The sequence below is a fragment of the Silene latifolia genome, unplaced genomic scaffold, assembly GCF_048544455.1.
Source record: "Silene latifolia isolate original U9 population unplaced genomic scaffold, ASM4854445v1 scaffold_95, whole genome shotgun sequence".
NCBI classification, from domain to species: domain Eukaryota; kingdom Viridiplantae; phylum Streptophyta; class Magnoliopsida; order Caryophyllales; family Caryophyllaceae; genus Silene; species Silene latifolia.
This window is the reverse complement of record NW_027413826.1, coordinates 273715-292427: the sequence shown is the minus strand read 5'-3', so window position 1 is coordinate 292427 and position 18713 is coordinate 273715. Positions and strand designations below refer to the sequence as shown.

Sequence of the window (18713 nt, the reverse complement as noted above, 5' to 3'; positions counted from 1 at the left end):
TGTATCTTTCATTGGAACAAAGTGAGTGACTTGGTCGACGATCTACTATCACCCAAATCATGTTGTTACCTTGTTGACTCTTTGGCAAACCCACAATGAAATCCATGGAAATGGATTCCCACTTCCACTCAGGTACCTCTAAAGACTGAATCTTACCTTGTGGTCGTCGCTGTTCCCCTTTAACTCTCTGGCATGTCAAACAACGGGATACAAACTCAGCTGTCTCTTTCTTCATCCCAGGCCACCAAAACGTTTTCTTCAAATCCTTGTATAGCTTGTCTCCACCTGGATGAACTGAATATGGTGTGCAATGTGCCTCTGTCATGATAGTCTTTTTCAACTCCTCATCATTAGGAACACACCACCTACCATCAAACCTCAAACTACCATCTGTATGAATAGAAAACCGGGACACTGTCCCTTTCTCTACTCCAGCTCTCCACTCCACTATATTAGGATCCAAAGCCTGCTTACCTCGAATATCATCATAAAACTCAAGATGTACTGTCATATCACCCATGGCATCTCCTTTCTGCATCATATGTATTCCAAAACTCGCTACCTCATCCCTCAGCCTCATCAAAGATAGAGCTGTACACAGGGAATTTACACTCTTCCTACTCAAAGCATCAGCTACCACATTGGCTTTCCCTTCATGGTAGATGATTTCCATGTCATAATCGCCAATCAACTCCATCCACTTCCTTTGTCTCATGTTCAACTCCTTCTGCGTGAAGATGTACTTGAGACTCTTGTGATCAGAAAATACCTTAAAGATTGCTCCATAAAGATAATGTTTCCAAATCTTGAGAGCAAACACCACTGCACCCAACTCCAGATCATGAGTAGGGTAGTTCTCCTCATAAGGCTTCAATTGCCTAGAAGCATAGGCAATCACTTTACCATTCTGCATCAACACACATCCCAGCCCATTCTTCGAGGCATCTGTATAAACCTCAAAGTTCTCGCTCCCTTCAGGCAATGCTAAGACAGGAGCTGTGGTCAAACGCTCCTTTAATGTTTGGAAACAGTCTCACAACTCTCATCCCAACGAAACCTGTTCTCTTTCCTCATCAACGCTGTCATCGGTCTAGCTATCTTGGAGAAATCTTTCACGAACCGTCTGTAGTATCCAGCTAAACCCAAGAAACTCCTAACCTCGGCAACATTCTTCGGTGCTTCCCACTTTGTCACTTTGCCTCAATCTTCGCCGATCCACAACTACCCCATCTTTAGAGATTACATGCCCCAGAAAAGCAACTTTCTCTAACCAGAACTCACACTTGGACAGTTTAGCATACAACTCATGATCCCTCAAAGTCTGCAACACGATCCTCATATGCTCCTCATGCTCCTCCTTAGTCTTAGAGTAGACTAAGATATCATCGATAAACACCACTACAAACTGGTCCAAGAACTGTCTGAAGATTCTGTTCATCAAATCCATAAACACTGCCGACGCATTAGACAACCCAAACGGCATCACCACATACTCATAATGGCCATACCTCGACGTGAAAGCTGTCTTTGGTATGTCCACCTCTCTAATCTTCACCTGATGGTACCCTGACCTCAAATCAATCTTAGAAAAGACTGTTGCACCACTCAACTGATCAAACAGGTCATCTATTCTTTATCGTCACACGGTTCAGCTCCCTGTAATCTATGCATAACCTCAAACTCCCATCTTTCTTCTTCACGAAAAGAACTGGTGCTCCCCACGGCGATACACTTGGTCTAATGTATCCCTTCTCTATCAGATCATCCAACTGCTTCCTAAGTTCCTCCATCTCCTTAGGACCCATACGGTACGGTGCCTTAGAGATCGGCCCCGTCCCTGGCTTCAACTCAACAGTGAAATCTATCTCCCTCTTCGGTGGCAACCCCGGAATCTCCTCTGGAAAAACATCTGCAAACTCTCCCACCACTGGTATCTCATCAACTGTCGGACTCTCTATCCGGTCATCTCTCACATGGCACAAGATCAAAGGACATCCCTTCCTCAGATAAGACTTCAAGGTGACAGCTGCAATCAACTTAACTTTGGGTTTGACTAGAAACCCACGATAAGACACACTAACACCCTTAGGACCTCTTAAAGACACTTTCTTTTGATGACAGTCTATCTTAGCTTTATACTTTCCTAACCAATCCATCCCGACTATCATCTCAAAACCGTTAAAAGGAAACTCTAGCAAGTCTACAGGGAAATCAACTTGCCCAACTATCAAAGATACATCTCTGAACAATCTCCCACACGATACAGACTCACCCGAAGGTATGAAAACTTGCTCACTAACAGACTCATATACTCTCAAACCCAACTGTTTGACATGACTCGAAGACACAAACGACTGAGAAGCCCCCGAATCAAACAAAACAAAGGTAGGAATACCATTAACAAGGAATGTACTAGGTGATAACGTGCGCATCTTCCTCACCGCTTTCTTCTCCATCATGAATAACTTGCCATTTGGTTTTCCGCCCACCTCCCGGACAAGATCTTGGCCGAGGTGGTCGGCTTAGCACCCGACCCTTGATTGTTGTTGTTGTTCGCTGGTGGTTTCTGATATGAATTACCGCCGTTGCGGTTGCCTCCACTCTGGTAACTCGACTTCCCGGTTTGGCCATGATCCAGCCCGGTCTTTGCTCGCGAAGCTCTGCGCAGTCTGGGAAAGATCCTGGTGCACTTGTGCACTCATGTCTCTTGTGGCCTACACCACCACACTATAGCAGTCACTCCCCAACTATTACTCACACTTCCACGGCCACGCCCAAAGGAAGCCCCGACCGAACCCAGGACCCGGAAAAAATCCCTTAGATCGGTTGTGGTTGCCTTTCTTGTGATTAGATTGGCCACCACCCTCGCTCTCGGACTTCCTCTTCTCACCACCTAACCTCTCCGAGCCATCTCCACCAACCTCTCGGCTCTCCCACCCTCTCATAAGCTTCCTTAACATCTGTAAGGATTCCCACGGGTAACTTATCCATAATCTTAGGGGTCAACCCCCTCTCAAACCTCAATGCCAGATTCTCCTCACTCAAACCCATATCCTCAGCATACCTAGACTTCTCATTGAACAGCCTGTAGTACTCAGCCACAGACATCTCAGCAGTCATCTTAAAACCATCAAACTCTTCTCTCATCTTACTCCTCACATGCTCCGGTACAAACTCCTTCCTCACAGCCCTACGAAACTCCTCCCAAGGTATAGCAGGTAAGCCATGGTTTGTATATATCTCCTTAGCACTCACTTTCACCGAATCCCACCACTTGCTGCTTGCCTCCCTCGAGATAGAACGCAGCCTGTTCCACCCTCATCTCATCAGGACAGTGAATCAAATCTAATATGTTCTCCATCTCTCTCAACCAACTATCAAGAAGGTTAGGCTCCCCAACTCCCTTGTACTCTTTCGGGTTAAACCTCGCTATGTAGAGGCTGATTTTAGAATGGTCAACCTCCTTCTCCTTATCCTTATTCTTATCCTCATTCACTTTCTTTAGGGTCTCAGTAAGAGCATCCTGGTGCTCTAACATGTTAACGATGTCATCCATGGTCATACGCTCAGCTCTCGCATACAAAGCAGTCTTCTTGGGCGGCATCTTGAAACTATACATATATAAGAAAGGGTAGATATGAACACACGTACTAAACTTCAAAACACGAAAACACGCCACCCAGGTCCTACTCGATCGAGTTCCCAAACACACTCGATCGAGTAACGGGCTACTCGATCGAGTGCCCAACATACTCGATCGAGTACCCAAACATTAGACCTTAACAGACCTTCTGATCTCTTACCTACTCGACCGAGTAGCTACTCGATCGAGTGACCCCCTACTCGATCGAGTACACCTAGTTACTCGATCGAGTACCCAAAAACGCGATTCTGGACTCAAAATCGTTAAAAACCCACCCGATCGAGTCAGTCCCACTCGATCGAGTCACGCTAATACATAAAAGCTACCCGCATGTTACGTCATATGCTAACATGCTAAATTTTATAAACCACATTATATCATAATAAACATGCTACGCATCTTTCTACTATCTACGAGATCATTTCATCATGTTATTAAATGCCACATTGTAAATCATCCAACATGTTATCATCTCATCAACAAGTTCCCACATATCACCATTTTCTTTCACATGCTCAACTTTCTACTTCAACACCCAACAATTAACACATTTCATCACATTCTTACACAAGTTAACCAAACACACATACGACTCGACAAACACTTTCCCCATGTGACCGGTTCAAAGTTGTAGGGCGACCCCTGCGACCTTAGGACGTCTCCCAAGCCTTTGCACTAGCTCCTACAACTTTTACCCCGAGTTTATTTTAATTGACTCCCTATGTTCATTAGGTTCATTGGTTACAGGTTTCAGGATCGTCGCTCTGATACCATTTGTAACACCCCCATACTCCAAGTGCCTTACCAGGACCACTCAGGTATGAAGACATTACCATCTCGGTTACCCGAGGCAATGATAATCAAACAACAATGAAGAAACAACGTTTATTATAAATAATTTAGCGAATAGTTACAATCCTCAAAACCAAACCAAAAGTACGATACATGATTTCAAACTGACTATTCTAACTGAAATGTAAATAAACTAAAGGCTACGATAAAGACTCCTATCATTATGTCGTGGCATCCCGCTATCCCAAAGATACTCATCTCAATACCTGCTCAATATCTGCTCACCATCCCCGAATGGATCACCGCAGTTTACAAAACAACACCGGGTCGATACTAATCACACAATCAATATAAACAACAATGATAAGATAAACAGAACCTTAATCATCACACACACACAACCAACCAATTCCCATCATCTCAATCGACCGTCCACTGGACCCATTACGCCAGGGGGGACCGCACCGTACCCACCAAATCCCCGCTCCACATAGTGAGCGATAACCCTGTCCATTAATGTGCACATCCCTTTTGTGGCGGGTTCCACGAGAAGGCGAAACTAGGGCGTGAAGTCACTCCCGAGGACCCCACTCAGAGGCCACGCCTCGCGAACCATCAACAACGATCACAACCATAATTACAGTACAATTATTATATCAAACAACCAAATACAATACATCAACCAATATCCCATTATGGGACTAATACGAGTAGGAAATCCTACCGGTATGCACACAATCGTTCTCTCTTTGCGAGTCAAAAAGCCTCTTCTATGAACCCTCCTCCTATCATACAACACATAGAGACTACCACATCACATACTACACATAAAACCCCCAATCTCTAAATTAGGGTTTAACCAAATCGAAGGAAAAACAATAAAAAGGGTACATAGATCTTACCCTCGACGCAAGGAACTCAACGGTACGAACAACGACAAGAACTGACCGTCTGAACTCCGGGAATTGCTAAGAATGCGATTAAGAAGATGAACTTGTTTGCTTTCTCTCTTAAACAGGAATTTAGGTTTTGTAAAAGTGATTTAGAATAATGACGATGAAGCTTAAATACCTTAATCGCATAATTAACAAAACCCGAGAAAACTCCCCGTAAAACCGGACACTCGATCGAGTACCCAAGGTACTCGATCGAGTACCCCCTTACTCGATCGAGTGCCCCAGCTACTCGATCGAGTACCCAACAGGTCAGAAACTATTTTATTTCGCAACTTACCCTTACTCGACAGAGTAAGGCCTACTCGATAGAGTACCCCAAGACTTATAAATACGGAGTATTACAAAAATGACCAGTGTTCAATGCTTGCTAACGGTCGCTGTGTCGAAAGGTTGGTCCATTACTCAACTAGATGTCAACAATGCTTTTCTACACGGGGATCTAGATGAAGAAGTCTATATGAGGATGCCACCCGAATTCGAAAAAGGAGGATCAACTAAAGTTTGCAAATTGTTGAAGTCATTATATGGCCTTAAACAAGCTTCTTGTAATTGGTTTTCCAAATTGACCGATTCTTTAACAAGGTATGGGTTCATTCAATCGATGGCGGATTACTCATTATTCACTTATAATAAAGATGGAGTTTTTATTGGGTTTTTGGTTTATGTCGATGACATGATAATTGTGAGTGATAGCGAGACATCAAGTAATCGGCTTAAACGCTTTCTTGATCGTAGTTTTGGCATTAAAGACCTTGGGAGACTAAAATATTATTTGGGAATTGAGGTAGCTACTAGTTCCAAAGGACTTTTTCTTAGCCAACAAAAATATGCATTAGAAATAATCAAGGAAGCGGGATTAGAAGGAGCCAAACCAATTGACGTGCCAATCCAACCCAATCACCAATTAATCATGGCAGATGGGGAGTTGCTACGTGACCCAATGAAATACCGACGACTAGTAGGTAAACTTATTTATTTAACCATTACGAGACCCGACTTAGTTTATGTGGTTCATATCTTGTCACAATTTGTTCACGCACCACGAAAAGAACATTTGGATGCCGTTTTGAGAGCTATACGGTATATCAAGGGAAGCCCGGGTAATGGAATTGTGATAGAACGTAATGGTGATTTGTTGTTGCGTGGATACTCGGATTCCGACCATGCTAGGTGCCCTTTAACGAGGAGGTCTCTCACCGAGTATTTTGTGAAATTGGGGAACTCACCAATCAGTTGGAAGGCACGTAAATAGACAACAATTGCAAAGTCAAGTGGAGAAGCAGAATATCGAGCTTTGGGTGCGGTAACTAGTGAAGTTCTTTGGCTTAAATCATTTCTTATGTCCCTTGGAGTCGATCACAAGTCACCAATTGAATTGTTTTGTGACAATACATCGGCCTTAAGCATTGCTAAAAACCGAGTTTTTCATGACCGCACCAAACATATTGAGGTAGATTGCCACTTTATACGACATCACATTATGAACAAAACGATTTCAACATCCTATATACGAAGTAAAGACCAAGTAGCCGACATCTTTACCAAGGCATTAGGTGGTGAAGCGTTTCGTTTTCTTCGTTACAAGTTGGGCATTAGCTTGCCAAGTGCTCCAACTTGAGGGGGAGTATTGAACGATATTCCCGTAACTAATTGATATCGTGTATCATGTCAAATATTAGCATGTATCATATCTACACTAATTTAGGAGTTTGTACGCTATTTTTGCCTTTTTTGTAGGATTTAGTTAGGGTAACCTTTCCTAACTTTATGTATTTAATCTTGTAATTGCTTCTGCTTGACAATCAATAATATTCAATACAATTCTTCCCTTACTTCTTGCGTCGTTTGTTTTACATAGAAGAAGATACATTAGTAAGATTTGATTCAAAATAACTTACGGAACCCATTGGGTTACCTTTCTTTTCAAACCATGCTTTACGTTTAGCACAATCCGCCTGGAAATGTCCAGGTTTCTTGCAGAATTTGCAAACATCATCTTTCTTTTTCTTCTTTAATGGTTGATTAACATCTTCAGATTTAGGTGTTGTTGTCTTACGGGATGAATTATTCTTTTTCCCAACTCCTTGAACGAAATGAACAACTTTAATGCCTTGCGAGCCTTGGCTAAACTTCACTTGAACCAATTTATTAGTTAATTCATTTAGACTCCACTTTTCCGTAATAGTGTTGTAATGAATTTTAAAAGGTTCTTAATGAGAAGGTAAACTAGTTAAGATAAGTTGGACTAGAAAAGCATCATTCATAGCCAGTCCCAAATTCTTAAGTTTGGCCGCAAGATTTATCACTTCAATGACATGAGCACTCATTGTGCGAGAACGATCAAACATCATGGTTACAAGATCTGCCATAAGTTTCCCAGTAAGGGATTTGTGAGCAGTCTTAAATCGATCTTCAATGTCTTGCAAGTATTCTTTCGCACTCTCAATTTTAGGTAGGAATGTCTTGATGTTCGTGTCATTTACCATTCGCATAAACATCATCCTAAGTCTATTAGAATGATCCCAATCAAGGTGGAGTTTATTTTCCTCAATAGAGCCATGTCCAATTCGAGTACTTCTAAGGAAAATTCAACTTGCTCTGTCCATTCTGAGTAGTTAGTTCCATTAAGTTTGATTATAGAAGTAACATATGATTTAAGAGTAGACGATACATTAACTCCAAACGGGATACAACAATTTAGTCATAAAACAACACATACAATTAACATAAATGATATAATTTTAGGTTCTCCTGTGGGTAGCTTAGTCACCTAATATTATATATAGACTGCATACCGTTTAATGGTTATCATAATAAAAACACATAATTATAGCAGAATAATTTTTCTTAATTACTACTCAAATATATATAAATTCTATTTATCTGTGGAAAAATAATATGTATTCTTAAATTTGACCAATATTTATTATTCGCTTAAGATAAGAAAAAAGAGGCATGTTAATATATATGTTACATTACAATTTCTGCAAATAAAATATATAGCTATGCCTATAATACACTGATGATTAAAAGTACTTTATTTTAATGTCATAAAAAACTCATGTTAAAGTAAAGATTATATTTATTAATATTAAATTATTACAAAAAAAAACATAAAATAATATTTATGACATAAACAACGATAATCATAAAATAGATTGAACATTACTAATAGTAGACATTATTAAAATTTAGTGAAAACATAGCTAATATGCTTTTGATTATTATTAATGTAATCACGATATAAAATTATTTTCATACTTAAAATTGCGGAATTTAAATAATTATATGTTAGCAAAATAGAGTTAATAATGGATTTATTATTCATACTATATCAATTTATGTAAATCCTTTTATTGGATAATCATGCATTCTAAACAATGCTCTGATACCACATGTTAATATTTAAGTCATAAAATGAACCCTAAGATCTTGAATTACATGATTATCACAAATGTAATTCTATATTAATCATATTAGAACAAACCTCCGGACAACATGATGATAAACTTTGTTGAATAATAAACCTTTAATGGAGAAATGAAGTTTCTCTCCCTTTGCCAATAAACTCTTAATGTATGTGTTTGTAACATTTTGTAGATGATCTTTGTGATAGGCAAAGGTCACTATTTATAGGTAAAGAGAGGAACAAATTTCATAACATAAAATATAATATTAACCTTCCATCAAGGTTAATTAAGAGCGAAACTTACTCTTTGATGTATGTGTAACCCTTTGTGTTTATTAGCAAATTAATATGAAACATATGTTTTGAATTGTAACATGTTCATTATTTAAAAACGAAACATCTCTTACTAATGACCAAAAAATGAGTAAGACTAATAACATCTTATGCCATGAATTACATAGATGTTTTCTTACACTTACGATCTTATGTATTTGTGGTGTGCAGATTGTAGTCCTCAAGGTTAAAATATCATGCACTGGCTGCTCTGGAGCAGTGAAGCGAGTACTAGATAAAATGGAAGGTATGTCAGGTCTAAAATATCTGAGACTTAATTTTATATGTTACATATAAGAAGCGTATGAAGCAATTTTATTTAGCCATCAAACTGTTTTCTATTTATGTACTAGTGTCGATTGTGGCTAGAGCTCGTAAACGCTAACCAACTCGAATTAGAATTGATAAAACTAAAAAATTAGGTGAATTTAAAATAACTGACCCGATTTAAGAATAAATCGTAAACTGATTGCAACGTCATTTTCCAAACCCGACCCATGACCTGATATTGATTCTACCCGGTTGATGTCCCGATAACCAATTTCCTAATAATCGTTCAAATAAGTGCGAGTTGATATTCATCTTAATTATTCTCAATAAAAACCAAGATGTTGCCTATAAATTGTTTTAACATGAAATAATCCATCAATAATTAGACATGCACGTAAGATATAAAAATATGTTGATAACCTGATGCGGTATAGAACCCAACTAAACTCGACCCTAACGTGTCCCCCGATGATGACCCAACCAAGATTATCTGACATGAATAGTAACCTACTCGGACTCATTATTGTCCTATACAACCTGAAACTCCAAATGACACGACCAGCTCAGACCCTACCCATAACCAACCCGATTACTACTTCTAGTTGTGGAACGTCCCTTTGTATATTTAAGTAAAGGGACTACAAAATTTCTTTCGATTTACGTGTATTTTATAGTATATTTGTCTTTACTCGGATCCATATGTGTCTTTCTATCTTCTTACATTCTTATAAGCTTCAACCTTAATGCTATTCGAATTGGCGAATATTTTCAAACTCGTTATATGAAGTAATATAAAAAATATTATAGAATTGTTATATTTCAAATTTCAGTTTTAGTATAGATAATCACTAAATTTAACTATAATATAATATTATTTCTTAATTATAAAGAGGCATAATTTGGTGAAACACTCCGTTTTTGAGAGTGTCAGACTCTTTATAATCACTGGTCATTGACCAATGATTTACTGTTAAATCATTTATCTGTTGGCTTACATTGATCATTGTCCAATGACTTCCCTTGACCGAGGTTTATTTGTTGCTGAGTTTTTAGAAAAATTCAAAAATAATTTAAATTAAAAAATAATATTAAAAATTCATGTTTATTTGAAACTATAAATTACAAAATTTAAAGCCACATTTTTATCCAAAAGAATCAAAGAGAATTGAAAGTTAATTTTCTAGTTTTTAGAAACATTAAAAAAGAAGTTTTGCATGTGTATAGTGTCTCAAATCATAAATTTCTTACAAGTACAATCAATCTGTTAAAAATAAAATTTTCAATTATGTAATTTAATGGTTTAACAAATTGAATTATTTTAAAAGAATTGAATAACACAAGTTTGTGAGTATTATTGTTTTTTTAAGCACTAGCTTAAAACCCGTGCAAAGTTACATGGGCATATATGTAATCATTTTATTAAACATAATTTAAATTATTTTAAAATAATTTATGTATTAACATGAAATATCTAACATAACTAAAACATTCACAAGTGGCAGTGAAGATTCTTTACCTCAAATAAGTGGTCCTAACGTGAAAGAATGAAATAAATTTATGCTACTAACCTCATCCGGTATTAACCAAAAGTCAAATTATCGCATGTTGATGTTAGGATTTTGAACCAAGTTGACTCTAGGAAAACACAAAACAAAAATATCTCGACCACTCTTTAGCCTAAGACTTAAGTCCATATTCGCTCTGAATAACCCGACTATTACCTCTAATAATCTCAACAACTTTTGGTAGAAATATTCAAATTATATGAATTGAGTGGCCAATGAGCTTACTTTTTGTATATTTCACAATTCATGTCTTTTCTAAGACTATCCCCAAACGATTAATATAAAAAATCCATATTTAATAATGATAAATAACGTATGACTTGACGTAATTTTAAGTTTAGTTACGGAACAATTTGCTATTAAAAAAATTAGTTATCGGTTAGTCGCAAAATGAATTTAGGGAAATCAACTACTTTTTGTAGTGTTGTTTGGACTACTGTTTATCGAAAAGATTAGACTTGTAACACCCCCATTTATCTAGGAGCCTTTAGCTAGACTTTCCTAAATAAATAGAACTGTTACCATCTCGATTTCCCGAGCTAGTGAATAACAAAGTCCAACTCACCAAAGTACTTTAAATTAAAACTTTAACAATTACATGTTTATTACAAATTTACCAACTAAAACTTAATATAAAATAATTACAATTCGCAACGGAAATAAATATAGTGATTAAATATTCTATGTGACCTAGACTTCTAGGTAGACTGGCCAAGTCCTCACGCATCTCATAACACCCAAGTCAGCTAATCTTTAGTACCTGTCAAACTTGCTCTTTATTTAGGTTCACCACAGATGTTCACGAATACACTGTCAACCACGAGGTTGAGTAGGAATAGCTAAACAAAAACAATAAATGAATACAAGACAATATTAAATGCAAATGAAATGCATGCTCATGATCATCCTCCGAGGCTCCCGTTCATCCCGCCAATCCCTGGCCGGGGTAATCTCAATAACATCCCAGAGACAAGTCCCGCAGAACAAGCCTGGGGAAACCAATGCAAGTGCTCATGATATGATATGCAAACAATTGAGCAACAACACAATTTCTTACCATCTCAGACACCAAGCTGAGGAAACCAATAGTATAATTCATCTCGGACACGAGCTGAGGTAGTCAATAATCAAATCATCTTAATACAACGAAAACATTATATATCATCCGTCACAATTCCAATTAATTCAACCAATACAAGCAGACATGATCATTCAAGTAAACATTAAAGTGATTGAGTAGCTATCCTACCTCGATAGCAAATCCGAGTGAAGCAAGCGAAATAATAATTCAAAACCTTCCTTCAACAAATCCGAATAACAAGCACGCGAACCAAGTAATAATAATATTACCGTCTCACAAGGTCGACACCTAAATAAATAAAAATAAACAACAATTACATTACATTCTAATAATAATTTAATATATTTAATATGTTCCAACGATTAATTAAATCCGGGTTAATAACTCACTAACCAATTATTCCGGCTCATTTTAATTAAACTTGATTAATTTCTCGAGTCAACCAACAAATAATTAAACTCGATTCCAAAACAATCTCACACAACCCCATACACGGCCCAAGCCTTCAACCCGTGTTTCCACTACCTAACCCGACACCCACGCATCCAAGTCAGGTCGTGGAAGCCACCACCTCTGCCACGCCTGACCACCCAACACCAAGCCACCACGACACAGCCACCTAACAGCCACCACACGTCCAATTAGCCGCCAACAATAGCAACAATCAGCAGTATAATCCGACTACCACAACCCTATATACACCCATAAACATGGTACAAACCCCCACCAATCAGCCACCGAGGACCTCCTTCCCTCCTACCATCAACCACCCTCGACAACCCTTTAGCACAACCGCACAAACGCAGCAAGAACTGCTATGGACAACAGCTACAATCTAACAACAGCGAAACAACAACAATACCGTTACACCACTATAACAGCCACAATAACCACCACGCCCCACCATAGCAGCCGCCAACAACAGCCCAAAAACACCACGCACAGATTCCACCTTAATCCTACCCAAGTCGAAACCCGATTGAATTGCTAAACGGGTCGCAATGTCCTCTCTGCTCTCTCGGTTCAAATAGCCACAACAGTCCCGACCCCTCCTGCAATTCACCACGCCGCCACCCACTACCGGCCTGACCACCGCCAACAACACCAACGACACGACCCCCACACCACGCCCTAACCCTACCCCCAAGTTAGTCGGGTCGAAATAGTCCATGGGTCGAGTACTGGGTCTCATAAGATGGGTCCATGTAAACAACAAATAAACGCCTTATACCCTAATTTTGTTTATGGTACGGTCAACGCAGGTCAATGGGTCAACGGGTGGTCAACGTCAGTCTAGGTTGTCGGGTCAATGGTCAAGGTCGGGTCTTGGGTCGAGTCAACATATTTTTTAAATAAGTGAATTATAATATAAAAGGTTTATGAGACGGTTACCTTAAGACGGTTATAAGATAGATATATAGCTCCCTTTTTCTTCTTATTTCTCTCTCTCACTTTTAATTGTGATTTATGTATATAAGTGACAAAAGAATAGCCAGAGGATCCTATTTATACTAATAGGTAGGTGGAGGAACTTTCCTTATCTTATTAGGTATTATTATTATTATTATTATCCCATATTATTACCGTATTAATACCGTATAAAATACTTGTTACCTTATATACCATATAATATCGTCACCATATATATTTATACTAGTATGCGTCATATGTATACATCCTCCGTCATATATTATTATGTATTATTTAAATATTATTTCCCATCTCATAATTACACGTCTCAATAATTAATAATAATTAAAATATAAAATATCTATTTTCATAAATCACATTTTAATAAAATATCGTTGACTAAACCTTTGACCATCCTCTAAAATACAGAGTATTACAGTCTTCCCTCCTTAAAAAGAACTTCGTCCCGAAGTTCACTCAAACATACTCAAGAAACCTCCAACAATACAAATTCCCAACAAAAACCAACAAACTTAGCAGAGATCAAAACGTACTTAAAACGCGTATCCAAGTGTATTATTAATATACTCAAAATGTATCACCAAAGTGTATCATAAATAATAAGAAATAAACATTAATAACAAGAAATAACGGAGTATTACATCCTATCCCTTTAAAAGAAAGGGTTACGTCCCCGTAACCTACATACTTAATTAAACAAATTTATTATCCTTAGCACCTTCCTGCCCTGTCCCATTGAATCCAGCTACGCTTTTGCCTGCACTCGGGTGATTCTCACTATTTCCTTGCCCCTGGTAAGATCCATTCCTAGAGCTCTGATTGGTATAGTTGTTGTAATGGTTCTGGTTAGAGTAGTTGTTGTAACTCCTCTGGTTACTCCAACCTCCTCCCTAACTCCCATACTCTCTACTCTGACCATTCATAACCACTCTACAAGTAGAGGCTTTATGGCCCATCTTCCCACATCTAAAGCACTGAACTGGCTCGCTAAAGGCACGACGACTCTCACCATGACTAGCATTACCCCCAAATGCTGTCCCATTACTAGTGTAAGCTCTAAACTGATTAGTGTTTACCTTCTTACTACCCCCAGCTCCCTCACTCACAGCCTCAGACTTTCTCTTCTTTTCTCCTTTTTCTTTCTTCTCCTCAATCACCATCTCCTTAATTCTCTCAGCATGACCTGCTCTCTGGTATACCTCCTCAACAGTGGTAGGGACACCAGCAGTAAGTCTCTTCTTAATAGCCAAAGTCAACCCCTTCTCGAATCTCATTGCCAACACTTCATCATTATAATTCAAATCTGCCACATACTCAGCTAACTCCATGAAATTGTTATGATAATCCTCTACTGTCATCTCATCGGTCATCTTAAAAGAATCAAACTGAGCTCGCATCTTACTCCCAATGTGTTCAGGTATAAAGGTATTTCTTAAAATGTTTTTGAAATTCTGCCATGGCACATAAGGTTCCTCACTCAACTGATAATGCCTCTCTTATAGTTGCCTTATTCTTAGTCCACCACCTCCCAGCTTTCCCTCTCAAATAAAACACAGCCTGGCCAACTTGCATTTCCTCTGGACAAGCTATCAATTCAAAAATATTATCAAACTCCCTACACCACTCTCCTAACAAAGATGGTTCCCCAACTCCCTCATACTTTGTTGGCTTATATCGAGCTACTGATGCTCCCACCTTAGAAGGATTCATCTCATCTTTCTTCCCCTTTACAATCTCTAATAGTGCAGCATTCAGGTCCTGCATCCTCTCAATCTCCTCATCAGTCATGGTAGAATCTCTAGCTCTCTTTGGTGGCATATTGTCTAAAAAAAAAGTAAAAAAAAGGGTGTAAGTCTCCATACTATGAAAAGTTATAGGGTAACAAACTAATTCCTCCAAAATGAACTCATGTGATTAATTGAATTGAACTAAGGTCATCCTAGCACCAAGGTCTCGGTTAAAAATGTCACCCCTCCTAGTTTACAATCCAAATTCGTGGTTTAAACTTCCACTTTACAATCCCTTATCGTCACTTCTATCATAAAATAACATGGTTCATGAAATGATATAATTATATTGAAACTTTTGTAAAACTTGAATTTTCAGAAACCCAAAATCAAGTTAAATCTTTCAAAAATCACTATTAATTAACCGTTAATTTTCTTTTTAAATTTTTTTTTATACTTTCCAGAAAATATAAAGAGTTTTCAAAACTTGAGAAAAAGAATCAAGTCTAAATCTTAAACGATCAATTTATAAAGATTTTTACAATCCGGTTGGTCAAAACAAAAACTGTTCAGCAATTTGTCAATAACTTGAGTCAATTTGTAAAAATCACAATTAAGTATCAAAATTTTCTCTTACAACGTGTCTTATCAATTTGAAAACATATATAAATCTTTTAAATAGTGGAGTTGGAATCATGCATAAAGCTTAAGCATGTTTTAAATGAGAAATTTTACAAAAACATGGGTCGAACACAAGACTGTATAGGAACAATCTGACCACTGTCCACTAAAATATTTATTTCTCCCGAACCGTATATCCTATAAAGATGAAACTAGTGCCAAACGAAAGCTAACTCACAAGGCTACCATTCATAAAAATTTCAAACTTAGAAGATAATCAGAGAACAAAAGGCAGCTAGATCAAAAAGGGTAAAAATCAGACAAAACGAGTTCAGCTCTAGGTCACTCTTTACCAAGTCATAAGTCCTTACAAGTATCCTACTATACCCAAATTATCGTAATTCGGTCATCACACTCCTCACAAGGCTAGCCATCTCACTTTATAATTCCTTATATTACTCCTATCCCTTATATCACAAGTACATAAATCTATATTCTATCTAATCATTGCAAAAACATTGTAAGAAGCATGGTTTCGGGGAACATGTACCGCATATCACTAGACATGAATTCTAATTCATACAATCCTCACAATTACATCCATCATCCATAATCCATCATATGTTAACAAATATCTCATAACGTAATATGCATACCATTCTCAACCATTTTACATCTCATCCATTTTACTTACCTTGCAATATCTCTCACCCTGCAGCGAAGTTAGTAAATAATATCCAACTGGCTCATAAATCAATTCAATACTAACCACCTACTCTCTTATCCTTTCCTGAGATGACCGGTTCAAAACTGAAAGGGCCAGGATACGAATTAAGGCGCGCTTCTTAACCGCATTAGGGGCTCCTAACAGTTTCTACCCGGGATTCATTTTATTTAGACGCATCCTAAGTTCATTGGGTTCATTGGTTTAGGCCCGAGGATCGTTCTCTCTGATGCCACTTTGTAACACCCCCATTTATCTAGGAGCCTTTAGCTAGACTTTCCCAAATAAATAGAATTGTTACCATCTCGGTTTCCCGAGCTAGTGAATAACAAAGTCCAACTCACCAAAGTACTTTAAATTAAAACTTTAACAATTACATGTTTATTACAAATTTACCAACTAAACTTAATATAAAATAATTACAATTCGCAGCGGAAATAAATATTGTGATTAAATATTCTATGTGACCTAGACTTCTAGGTAGATTGGCCAAGTCCTCACGCATCCCCATAACTCCCAAGTCAGCTAATCTTTAGTACCTGTCAAATCTGCTCCCTATTAAGGTTCACCACAGGTGTTCACGAATACACTGTCAACCACGAGGTTGAGTAGGAATAGCTAAACAAAAACAATAAATGAATACAAGACAATATTAAATGCAAATGAAATGCATGCTCATGATCATCCTCCGAGGCTCCCGTTCATCCCGCCAATCCCTGGCCGGGGTAATCTCAATAACATCCCAGAGACAAGTCCCGTAGAACCAGCCTGGGAAAACCAATGCAAGTGCTCATGATATGATATGCAAACAATTGAGCAACAACACAATTTCTTACCATCTCAGACACGGAGCTGAGGAAACCAATAGTATAATTCATCTCAGACACGAGCTGAGGTAGTCAATAATCAAATCATCTTAATACAACCAAAACATTATATATCATCCGTCACAATTCCAATTAATTCAACCAATACAAGCAGACATGATCATTCAAGTAAACATTAAAGTGATTGAGTAGCTATCCTACCTCGATAGCAAATCCGAGTGAAGCAAGCGAAATAATAATTCAAAACCTTCCTTCAACAAATCCGAATAACAAGCACGCGAACCAAGTAATAATAATATTACCGTCTCACAAAGTCGACACCTAAATAAATAATAATAAACAACAATTACATTACATTCTAATAATAATTTAATATATTTAATATGTTCCAATGATTAATTAAATCCGGGTTAATAACTCACTAACCAATTATTCCGACTCATTTTAATTAAACTTGATTAATTTCTCGAGTCAACCAACAAATAATTAAACTCAATTCCAAAACAATCTCACACAACCCCATACACGGCCCAAGCCTTCAACCCGTGTTTCCACTACATAACTCGACACCCACGCACCCAAGTCAGGCCGTGGCAGCCACCACCTCTGCCACGCCTGACCACCCAACACCAAGCCACCACGACACAACCACCCAATAGCCACCACACGTCCAACCAGCCGCCAACAATAGCAACAATCAGCAGTATAATCCGACTACCACTGCCCTATATACACCCATAAACATGGTACAAACCCCCACCAATCAGCCACCGAGGATCTCCTTCCCTCCTGCCATCAACCACCCTCGACAACCCTTTAGCACAACCGCACAAACGTAGCAAGAACTGCTATGGACAACAGCTACAATCTAACAACAGCGAAACAACAACAATAACGTCACACCACTACAACAGCCACAATAACCACCACGCCCCACCATAGCAGCCGCCAACAACAGCCCAAAAATACCACGCACAGATTCCACCTTAATCCTACCCAAGTCGAAACCCGATTGAATTGCTAAACGGGTAGCAATGTCCTCTCTGCTCTCTCGGTTCAAATAGCCACAACAGTCCCGACCCCTCCTGCAATTCACCACGCCGCCACCCACTGCCGCCCTGACCACCGCCAACAACACCAACAACACGGCCCCCACACCATGCCCTAACCCTACCCCCAAGTTAGTCGGGTCGAAATAGTCCATGGGTCGAGTACTGGGTCTCTTAAGATGGGTCCATGTAAACAACAAATAAACGCCTAATGCCCTAATTTTGTTTATGGTACGGTCAACGTAGGTCAATGGGTCAACGGGTGGTCAACGTCAGTCTAGGTTG

At 38.5% G+C, this 18713-nt stretch overlaps 1 protein-coding gene across 1 annotated transcript in view; it reads left to right on the top strand.

Moving 5' to 3' along the window:
• LOC141640627 (copper transport protein ATX1-like) overlaps positions 1–18713 on the top strand; it is a 51019-nt gene that overhangs the window by 24651 nt on the left and 7655 nt on the right. Inside the window, exon 2 of the mRNA XM_074449353.1 lies at positions 9305–9380. Coding sequence (XP_074305454.1) covers positions 9305–9380 — 76 coding nt within the window. The remainder of the gene's footprint in view (positions 1–9304; positions 9381–18713) is intronic.